The sequence below is a fragment of the Pteropus medius genome, unplaced genomic scaffold (assembly GCF_902729225.1).
Source record: "Pteropus medius unplaced genomic scaffold, Ma_sr-lr_union100, whole genome shotgun sequence".
Lineage (NCBI taxonomy): Eukaryota > Metazoa > Chordata > Mammalia > Chiroptera > Pteropodidae > Pteropus > Pteropus medius.
Window position 1 is genome coordinate 63 of NW_024345018.1, and position 11,719 is coordinate 11,781.

At 34.9% G+C, this 11,719-nt stretch overlaps 1 protein-coding gene across 1 annotated transcript; it reads left to right on the plus strand.

Annotated features, from left to right (window-relative positions):
• Nucleotides 1-490: 490 nt before the first annotated feature.
• Nucleotides 491-10,147, plus strand: LOC120610997 (ankyrin repeat domain-containing protein 26-like; the record flags this gene model as incomplete). Its single annotated transcript, XM_039873314.1, has 8 exons — nt 491-551; nt 643-833; nt 4,513-4,642; nt 4,939-5,000; nt 6,978-7,071; nt 9,288-9,316; nt 9,412-9,484; nt 9,890-10,147. Coding segments are annotated over 8 exons (898 nt in total), but the record flags the coding sequence as incomplete, so codon positions are not given.
• Nucleotides 10,148-11,719: the final 1,572 nt, after the last annotated feature.

Genomic DNA, 11,719 nt, shown 5'->3' on the forward strand with positions numbered 1-11,719 from the left:
TTAGAAGGAGCTGAATTTAAACAATCATTGGTTTTTAGCTTTTGACAAACAAAGCAATTCCAACCCACCTATATAAGATATACTAAAAACTAAACTCTCACATTGTCCCACACAAGAGATAATTTATGTAAATATAAATGAAGCAAGTATATTTCAAAATATAACAAACAATTAGTTTACATTTTTAATGTTAGTTTTTGTTCCATAGTACTCTAAGCTACCTAAGGGTAAAATTCATAATCTAATGAATGTCATAGTATGTAGATAACTATAGGGGTCAGGAGAGTGACATTTGGGGGCTTACTGCGTCCTGTCTGCTAATCCTCACCCCTGGAGAAAGATGTAGGTTTCTGTGTGGCAGAACTGGGATACGAATCTACATGCGAATGATTCCAAAACATGTGCTCTTTTTGTGAGATCACTCAGTAATGGTAAATCTTATTATTCTTGTTATCAAATGTGATACTTAAAGCTATGAATTTTTTTCTAGAATGTTGTGAATCCAAGTGTAGCAAAGATAATGACTGTTGTTCAGCAATCACTGAAAAACAGTAAGTATTTGATGACTGTCTGTTTCTTATGTCATTCACTGATTTGAATTACAGCTATTTTTACATACTCTTTACTTTGTTTTTACTGTAGTAGAAGAAAAATATGGCACTTTGAGTATAGTAGAGGAGGACAATGAAGCTGATAGGGAAAATAAAGTCATGGTTGAAACCCTTCCCAAACCATCAGCTGCAATCCAGAACTGGTCTCATCCTGATTTTCCATCAACTGAACCTCTTCTCAAACCTTCAGTCGTGTCTTTAGCAGTCATCGGTCTTACAAAGGTAAGTTGTTTTGTTTAATTTTAAATGTTTTCCCCCATGCTTTTTCATATACCATCCCTGCTGATCCTTATAGTAATTGAAAAGGATCCTAGAAAGAGGTAGAAGTCTTCCAGATGATAATAGAAAACAAGCGTAATAACAAGACTGACATACGTACAGGATTGGGATTCAGAAAGGTTTGTGGGACTAAAGAATTCTTAGGTATGCCATCACGGGAGGAGAGAATCAGAAACCAGCTAGAAAGAAGAGCTAGATGAATGTGAAGTTGAGAAGGAGGTGAAGCAAAAATTCATTTAAGAAAGGCAAGATAAAAATATTTAATAAAGTCAAGATGAGATTATTATGAAGACACAAGAGACATGGGGGGGTGGTTAAGTGAGAGCAGAAATTCACTATATTATAGAATGTGAAGGAATTTATTTTAAATGCCAAATAAGAAAAACCAAAACAGGTAATGAAAAAAAAAATGCTCAGAGTTTTCTCAATGACTTATTGCTGATTTCAACGAAGAACTGAAGGAAAATTTAATTCTCACTCTTTTTTTGCTTATTGACGTTTTCATTTGAGCTTTTTAATCTTCACTTTTAAGCTTAATACAGTGACATCTTACATTTATTCTGGCAAAAGCTTTATTCGTTGCTAATGCAAAGTGAAATCTCTTTGATCAGATTTATTACGAATTATGAATTTTTGTCCCTACTTTTTCCTGTGGTTTCTAACTTATCTTACTCTTTGGTATATACCTAACTTGCTTAATTAACTTATCTTACAAATTGGTGTATTTTTCGTGGGTGTTGTAGATTTTTTTTTTTTTTGCAAAAAGACAGAAAATAAGGATTTATTTTAGTTTGTTCATTAATTAAAATATCTGATTATGTAATTGAGGGCCTTAATTTCTATTCATTATATGAGAAGATAAAATAAGCTAAAGCACTCTAAAAGAAAAAAGGAAATTTTTTTTTCTGTAGAGTTTTTTTTTGGTATGATTTCTTTGATATGAAACATCAAGACTAAGTTAAATTATAGATCCGAAAGCAGTTAGTAGTTGCCTGGGGCTGATTGAGGGGGAATGGGGTGTGATTATTTAATAGGAATGGGGTTTCTTTTGCGGTGATGAAAATATTTTTGAACTAGAGGTGATGGTTGTACATTGTGAATGCACTAAAAGCTACTGAATTGTTCACTTTAAAACAAGCAAATGGGCTCATTTACAACATGTCTTCTGTTCTTGCTTTCTTTACTTAACAAGATCTGAGAGATATTGTTCTCTGAGGGGCTGTTTTGTTCTTTGCTATGGCCGCAGACATTTCCATTGTGCAGAAGTCACACGACTCATTTATTAGGTCCCCTACGAGTGGACAGCCAGTTGTTTTGCCATTATAAACTATGATGCAGGGAACATCTCCAAGCTCTAGTCTGCAGCCTCCTGGAGGGCAGGATGAGGCTGGGAGGGTGCACGGACTTCGACATGCCCCCTCTCTGAGTTCTCTGCGTGCCTGGCACAGTGCTTCACTTTAGGGCTTGTTCAGGAAGAGGGGACAAAAGGAAGAAACAGACCAGAAGAATGTGTGAAATTGGAGCTGGGAGAGAGAGGAAGGGCCAAGCAGAATATGGTTCCAGCATGGGCCTGGGAGACAGGCAGCTGGCCTTGAGTTCACTCCGTACCATTTCCTAGCTGTTGGACAATGGGCAGCATCCCTAGCCTTTCTGAGCTAGAGATTCTGATTGATCTTTTCCTAATAATATCTGCAGTGAATGGATACATATGGCCATATCAAATGAATGAAATCACAAGTTATGATATTTTTCTAAGATAAAATCCTTGGAAGGAAAGATTACTAATATATATACAAAATTATCTCTGCAAGATGATGTTTTACTTTTTCAAATATATCCAGCAATGGGTACATTTTCTGTAATTCTTAAGGAATTCTATTCATTTTGGTTTTCATTGTTGTTAAACCTACATGAAAATTCTTTCATACCTAAAAGTCAGACATCCTGGTAACTTGATATTTTAGTCCCTTTCTTCGTGCGCTCCAGCTTGGTAATCGTGGATGCATTTGAAGACTTTTAAATTTTCAACGAAGATCATCATAGTTTAGTAGTTTTTTGAACCGCAGATTTTTTTCTGCAATCTTTATTTACCATGCTAAATAAAGTATTTGGGAAATTAGAGCTCTAAGCGTGCTGTTCACAAGGGAATGAAAAAACCATGTGCGCATTTAAATAGGGACTTATGTTTCTTTTGTACATCATAGCAGTGCTTAAAACTGCCTGGCCATTTCATAGTCACATAAGCGTTTTTCTTCTCCAATGTAAAACTTGTGTTTTAACAGGAGTCTTGTAACATTGTGAATTGATGTTTGACAATGAAAGTTTTTCATGAAACTTAAAATGCTTATTACTACAATAGCCACGAAATAACTATTTGCATATATCTGAAAACGATATTTTATATTTTGAAACAGAATTTCAAATATATAATTGAAAAATTGAATGCCATGTCTAATCCGTATTCCCCTGCCATTTTTACTTTCAAATTTTCACATGTTCTATGTAGATCGTCATTATTTAATTAGATCAGTTCAGTATTCTGTTACAAACGTCTATTTTCTGAACATCGTACACTTATCCTGAGGAAGTTACTTTTTTTTTCTTGCCAAAGTTTCAAAAACCTGCAATATTTTCTGCTATTACTTTTATGTTTGCAAAATAGTTAGTCCTACCCAAAATATATTTATCCAGATCTTTCTTCTAAGCTCCCTAGGTGCCTCCAATTTCATATGTCCCAGAGTGAAGACATGATCACTGGCCCTTTCCTTTTCGCTGACTCCTGTAACCTCCTCTGGCATCTGTTTTCCCCGTCCTAGGTCATAGCACCACTGAAACGCTGAAGCATGAAAAATTCTGAAGTCACCACATCTAGTCACTCACCAAGTTTAATATTTTCTAAAAGCTTACCATTTTTTATATCTTACTACTGTAAATCGCTTTCTCATCTTTAATTTTTAAATACACTTTTCTAGTTTTGCTGTCCTTGTGTTCATGTTTCCATCGCTGCCAGTGTGTCTGTTCTGTAATATGTTTGTGACGAAACAACTCCTCTTCTTATTGAATGGCTCCCCATTAAGTGAGGGTAAATTTCATATACCAGCATGACACTTGCCTCGTTTGCTGTGGCTCTGATTCTCCAGTTTTGTCTCTCCACCCCATTCCCAGTGTTCCAGCCTTACCACAGTACTAGGTGCCCTCAGTTACTTGCTATTTCATATCTCATGCTTTTGCTCCCGCTGCCCTTTGTAGCATGCCCTTCACACCCTCACTCTGCACGTAGGAAATCTTTCAAGAGACAGCCCTATCTCTGTAGCATTTCCTGAGCCTCCCAGATACAACTGCCTGCTGTCCCTTTGTGCCCTTACTGTACGTTACTCACTTCAGCTGTAGACGTAGCTAATGATACTTTTGAGTGTTTACTGTTTCCGTGCATCTGTACCCCTACTACAATAGAGGATGAAATCTTTTCTTTGTATTTGCCAGTTTTCCCAGGTTGGTGCCTATGATTTGAGAGATATAGTAAATGTCTGTCATCTTCCTGACTGATTGACTGACTGAAGGAACGAGTCAAAGAATGTGATATTTTCTGAAACTGGGTTTTTGTTTTCCTTTGTTCTCATAGGAAGAAGCAATAAAGCCAGACATTGGAAACAAAGAAAATGGCATGGATATTAGCGAACGGGCTCCACGAGAGCAAACAAATAAGGACAATGTGAATTATGTTGATGGAACACAGGAAAAGAATACAAGTGGTAATTTAGTGACGATCTGTATTTTTTTCTCTGCTTACATGCTGATATTAACAAATTGAAATTATGTAGATGCAAATATGACATCCATTTTCTTAAAGTATATCTTTTTGCTGTTTCTTCAAAATATTCCAACTACAAACAACTTTTTTTTTCTTGCCAAGATTCAAAACCCTGCACTTTGTTCTGCTATCTTTTATATTATCAAAATATTTATGATTAGAGATAGACTTGTTTATGTATTTTAAATATATACTAATAAATATTTTCATTAATGTCTCTGTAACTACATTTTATAGTTAAAATGTCAGCATTAGGAATAGGAGAAGACGAAGAAGCAGAATCACCTTGGGATTCTGAGGTACTGTCTTTTGTTATTATTTTTTATTTTAATATCAGCATTGAGTGATGTTAAAACATAAAAGTTATGATTTGATTTTACTTTGTACCTCTGCATTTGCCCATGAAAATATTTTCTTATATTTTAACCTATAATTGATACAATAATTTATCAATACAATAATACTGCATAGGACCATTGTCCTAATTTGCAAGATTCCCTTAATGAATTCGGTGTAACATAGTATGAGAAACTCAGATTAAAAGTCATAAAACATCAGTTTGAGTTCTGAAGTTAAGTTTATCTGATAGCTAAAGAATTCTTCCAGGTCATTCTGTGGCCAAATGTTGGAGTGTAGTTTCTTCAATACCTTAGAACATAAAAAGATAATGCATGGGATTTTGAGGTTTCATTGTATTTGGATTGTTAAGTAGATTCTGCAAGGAAAAACTGTTTTGGAGAGTTAAAATATCATGTATTGAGTACCTTTATGAGAACAATTCTTATAATAATGTAAGGAAGTATAAAGTAATGTCTTAGATCATAGGTATCTACCAGCTCATGGTACAAATATTGAATTTGAAGTCCAAAAGCATGTTAGCATCCTGGGTTGGTCACTTACTAGCTATGGGATCCTGGGAAAACTTGTTTTTAACCTGTTGGTATATCAGTGACCTCATTTATTTTAAAGGTACTGATCCCTATCTTTCACTTACGTGCAAATGTGGTAGCAAATGTGGTAACAAATGTGAAAACATGTCATAAACGGTAAAGGGTGCTGTGAAAATGTAAGGCACAATGATCACAGTGGTATTTGATGACTTACTAAATATCGAGAACTCTTTTTGTAAACATGAGATGCAATGAATTGATAGTAGTGTCAAGAAAAGAATGGGAAAGTTAAACAAGCATGTTGATTTTGAGTATGGGGGATGACACTTTTCAGGAGACGGTTACTGGAGATACCCTGTTGGCATGTATTGCTTTAGTATTTGAGGCCTTCTTGATGAGATCTTAAACGTTTTGATCTGGTGTAAATTTCTGATATCGAATACCGACTATGTGCTGGGCAGTTAGACACCGAATCTAGAAGTTGAGAGCTTAGGCTGTAGTTGTAGGGGCAGAAATCGAGTAAACAACAATCCTTTGTAAGTCGCTATAGATGTCCACATAAAGAAAAGAAAAAATGTTAGGTTAGAGAACATTGGGGCAGTATCGTTGGAATGGGCATGAGTGTATAATTTACTGTGTCAGTAAAGATCTTTCTGAGTATGTCTTGGAATGACCAGGAAGCAAGAAGTGGGCTAACCACGATCATAACATGTGTATTATTGTTGTAGTGTGTAGATAAGAAATAAAATGTGCCTAACTATGTAAACATTTTTGCTATTATTTAAACAGAATTTCAAGAAAAGTGTTTCTTACCGCGTTGCCATTTTATTCAATGACTGTCCTCTCAAAAACTTACCAAAGAATAGTTAGCTTTTTCCACGTCCATCTTTACCTAAGTGAAATAGGTCCCACAATGACCTGTTTATATGTAACATGACATACTCCATGTTTCTATCATGTCAAGTATCTAATTTTAACACTAAAAAATCTTCTTAGAACTATTGTTAAATAGTTCCAAGTAGCTTAATTAAGTAATTTATTGAAATGCATATATTTCAAAATGTTCTTGAACTTTGGAGAATGCAAAGTAGAGTAGGTGTTTCGAAGTTAGTTCCCTGTTGATGTGCACATATAAATCAATATTTTGTCTATGAAAGTATTTACTCCAGCCCTCCGTGCTTAATTTTTAGAGTAGCTCAATGAAGACAAAAGATCAGGTTGATCCAGAGAGCATAAGATGAAGTTTTCTATTGAATATTTTGGTTTTCATCACACGCTTCTTTTGTTGTTAGGTCTGCTTGCTATTAATGTAGGAAATTCAGATATTTTCTGAGAAAGGGATTAGGAAATCTTTCTATATCTCACTATCGATATGAATTTTAACAGGATTCCTCTACAAGTCTTCCAATAAATTATGTCGATGACTTACCTGGAGCTGCAGATCAACGAGGAAAAAACATACAAAATGAGCAAGTAGCAGGTAAGAACTGTATTGTGTAAAAACAGCATTTGACAGAATGTTGATTTAAAATAGGAATCTTCAGATAGTCTGATAGCCAAAGAAAATCACCTATTACATGCATAGTAAGGAAAAGAGAAGCGAAAAGGAGATCTGTTGTATAACTTCTCAGGTATCGGCACCAGATTAAATTGAGAGTGTCAGTACAGAACCTACATTATTTGTTCCACTTCGAGATACTCTAAGACCTAAGAAACTCAGAAATAACAGAAAAAGTATAAAAGCAGGAATGAAGAATGAGAAAGGGAAAAATTACCGGGAGGAAATTAAGGGGAAAAAAAGTAGACATATGTAGTGGGAAGAGATAATCGGATTCTTTAGAAAATTTCATAGGACAATATTGAAAAGGTGGAAAAAAGATGAAGTAGCTTCCAGCACCAAAAATTGTCAGAGAAGTACAGCAAAAGGTTTCTACTTGTACTCTTCTCCTTGTTGTTGAGAATGCATTACAGACTGAGGTATCTGATAATGTAGCACTCTACGTTTGGTATCCATCTTTGAAAAAAAAAAACACGTTATATACAGGGATAAGAAACAGAAATATTTAAAAGGTCACTTTTAACTCTGGCATTTTTTGATACCCTAAATTTCTCAGTTTTCAATCCCTGTACTGATTAGGGATTCTTAGAGGTAATTATTTGACCCTAATGGTTACCCAACATTGCTGGTCTTCTAACTATGCTCTGAGTAGACAGTGTGTCAACTTCTCTTCAGAGACATCAAGAAGCAAAGCCATCAGATAGGTGAAGACATGTAAGGGACGACAATAAACATTATTTTCCTTTTATTTCTGAGCATGTTTATAGCCAAAGCAAAACAAGGCGATGACGTAGTAGAAATGATCGATGTAAGGTACTACTGTCAAAGAGAGAGGAAAAGAAAAGCTGGCGTGGAAAATTCACAAAAAGAATGCAAAAAGAAGTTTCCAGACCACGGGTCTACACATTATTTTTGAAGAGGAAAGTGTATAATTAAAAGAAGAGAGGAAGAAAGAATGGCGTTATCTAAGTAATTTTGGAAGAAATCCGAGAGACCTCAATTTAGATGGCTTGAGAGTATTTGCACTGAAACAGAAAATGAGATCACTGCTGCTCCAGAAACACTGGAAGCAGAGGGGAGTGTTCGAATTGCAGTAAACTGTAGCCACTCATTTAACCTCCTCATGATTATCAGGCATCAAAGATATAAGTTACATTGGCATTTGTTACTGAAAGGAGATTCATTACCATATAGAAGTATTGGCTCTTTTGTTTTAAGATAGCCAGATTTTAAATAAGATAGTTGGTTCTTAAAAGTTCTTCAAAGCCCAACTAAGCTTAAAAACAAAGAAATTATAACATTCATTCCCAAAATGCTAAAATGATTATTTTCAGAAAATATTACAGTGATTTAGATACAAAAAAATTTAATATCTAAAATTTGTGTGGCAATTTAATTAAATTTTCCATTTTTCATTATCCGTTTTCACTATCGAAAGCTTGTTATTCATTATTTCTTGGATATGTTTTATGTACCTCTTTTTCATGATTGGATCAAGAAAGTTTCAGATGGCTAAACTAGGAGATACAAGAAACGTGTCCCCTATCGGCATGAAAATAGTAAATCTTTTAATGAGGACTCTACAAGTCTTTATCCAAGCTGATCATTATATAACACTGTCTGAGATGATACAGGACTTATGCATTCACCTGAACTCTCATTGCAACTGTGTAGATGCTAAATTACTGTACAAATTGAAGATCATGATGAATACTTGTAGCCTGATGGAATACATGATTCTGACATATTACATTAAGGATAGGCTGTTGCATTCTAACACTAGGTATCACTCTGATGAAAGATCACTTTTCACTCATCAGTAGGCATGTGGACATTGGAAGATGCACACTGATATAGGTTACTTAGAGTCCTTGGAAAAATAACTTTGCTTTGAAAGCTCATGCTGCATGTTTGGTGAAACCTATACTCCTGGTTTTTCTTCAGTTTTATGGCAGATTCTTGTTTCTGTCTTGTTGCTGTCCTACCAGTTTCTCTGGCACCCCCCAAAATACAGGAACAACTAATGTAGTCATTTCCAAAGCCAAACATGAGGATTCAGCTCTATTGTCATTGTGTTTGAACGTACAGTTGGCTTTCACATTCACATATAACTGAGTCTATGTCCCTTTGCATTTTAGATTCTCTTGAAAATTTTCCTCACTTGAAGGTAATAACTTTTATATTTATTATCTTGAATTATTAAGTACAACTTGCACGAGATGAACATTACTTTTTAACGACTTTGTTTCAAAATCCATTCAGCCTACCATTGAAGTGAAAGATTCTGTTCCCAACAAAGCAGTAGAAATGAAGGGGACACAATCATCCAGATCAGGTAAATTGTGTAAGTCAAATTTCACCCACGAAGGGAGGTCACGGAAATATTTGACATGCTCGTTGTCTTTCTAGTTCTCATTTTTCTTTACAAATTTATTTGAAGGATTTGAGATAAAGTATATGTCATTTTTGGTATTCATGTTTGAGAAAAAGTTATTTACAAGAATGAGTAAAAGAATTTTTAAAGTGTAACTTTCAACTCTGATGTTCTTTGTTTTGTTCAATACTCTAAATTTGGGGCTTGAAATTTTTATACTGATTTGGATTTCTACAAGGTTAATTTTAAACTCTAATATTCCCTTTTATTTCTTTCAAAAGTTGATGGAATTAAATTTTACCATTTTACAATAGTTCTAATTACTAGTATTATTTATGTTCTAATTAATGAAAACTTTATTTTCAGATTCTTCACATTTGGATTCTGCTAGTTTGCCCCTCAATCATGAAACCCGTCGAGGACCTGGAGATTTGAAAGTTCACAATAAATTGCCATTTTTGTTGCAATTGATGACCGCAAAGCATTCAGCATCCACAGACATCAGACACATGACCTTAACAGACAAATGCAAGACTAATATTAGAGCTGTGTTTCTAAGAGGGGATCAGAGGCTCCATGACCTGCGTGAATCACAGCGACCAGAAAACAGAGAGAGCAAAGAAGGTAATAAAAAGAGTTCGACCCTGGACCTCATTGGTTGGTTCATCATGCTTTTGACTTTTCAAAAATCATTTTGTGATGAAATCGACTTTATGTTCACATTGTCTCTGTAATGTACAGCACAACAGAACACCTCTTAGCAAACCATATGTATTCTTCCTAGAATGAAGGTAACATGTAACTAAAGACGAAGGAGAATTAGGAGAATGAGTGATTGCATTTAGATTAGTAGTTAACATACACTTATTTGGGGTAGCAAGATTTTATTTAGAACAGTAGGACTAGATGGGAAAATCTAAAGATTGCCTCCTGAAACAAAACATGGATTCTTGGCTTTATTTTTATAGGTCTGAATTCACAAGTTCTAGTTATCACTATATTCAGTGTAACTGGAAAAGCAGCTTTTGAACCGAAATGTTAAAATATTTCTTGCATTTTCCATGTTTTTATATATTTTAGAAATGTCTTTTCCAGTAGTAATGGGTATTATTGAGAACTTACTGTGTCCAAATAGTATGTTATCTTTTGAAAATTTTTAATGAATAAATCGTTTACAAAAAATAATTTTTTAAAGGAGTGCTGTATCACTTGAAAACAACATATGGAAAAGCAATTTTAATTCTCCTGGGATACTCATTTGTTTGACTGACTGAATTAATATGTTTTTCACTTTTCGTATCATTAATTTAGTGCCCCATATCAGTCCTATGATCAGGTCTATAGTAATGGAACATATAGTAGTTTTTCATTCCTATAGATTTATCTTCTTTCCTTAACTGTAGAACTAACATTGTATTTACAAACGATTTTCAGTGACCTCTAGAGTAATGGCTGCAAGCTATAAATTTGACATTATTTACATATGTATACAAGTGTCTTATTTCTTCAGGTGCCTGGTAAACACCTGCTCAAGCTTCCTCTACACAGAAATATGTGTAACAGAAAAACTATGAAATGAATTCAAGCAACTTAAAAGTGTTCACATAGTTCATGTCACTTCTTAGTGGATACCTCTTTTAAAGCAATGAGCAGAGTCTATCTCTCCAGGGACCCAGGATTTGTGCATATGTTCATTGAATAAAGATTTATTCTATAGTGAGCCTTGATTATTTTACATCTTAAAGACTTCTGGAAACATTTTCTCAGTTTTGGCCTGCATCATCTATATTTTACATATTGCCTGCTAAATTGTCTCCTTCCATTGATTCGTATGCCCCTCAGATTCATCACTACCACAGCATTTACAGTGATCTGTCTCCAATGCATACATGATCCCGAGCCATTGATTAAACCATATTACTGTCCAGGCATGTTAAAATCACAATAAAGGCTTTTATGATCTGATCTCTGCCTAACTCTCCATCTCTAGACCTTTTTATTGTCCATCTTTTCTCTGGAATTACTGAACTGCTGGCGATGCCCACCTCGCCGTCTCTGTGTTAGACAAGCTTTATGCTATTGTATGCTTCTCTCCCTGTCTCGATACAGCCTCTCTGCCTTTCCTGCCTTCTGCCCGTTTCATTCTGGCTAACTTCCCAGTTTCAGTCTCAGCTCAGGCATTATCTCTAGAAAAGC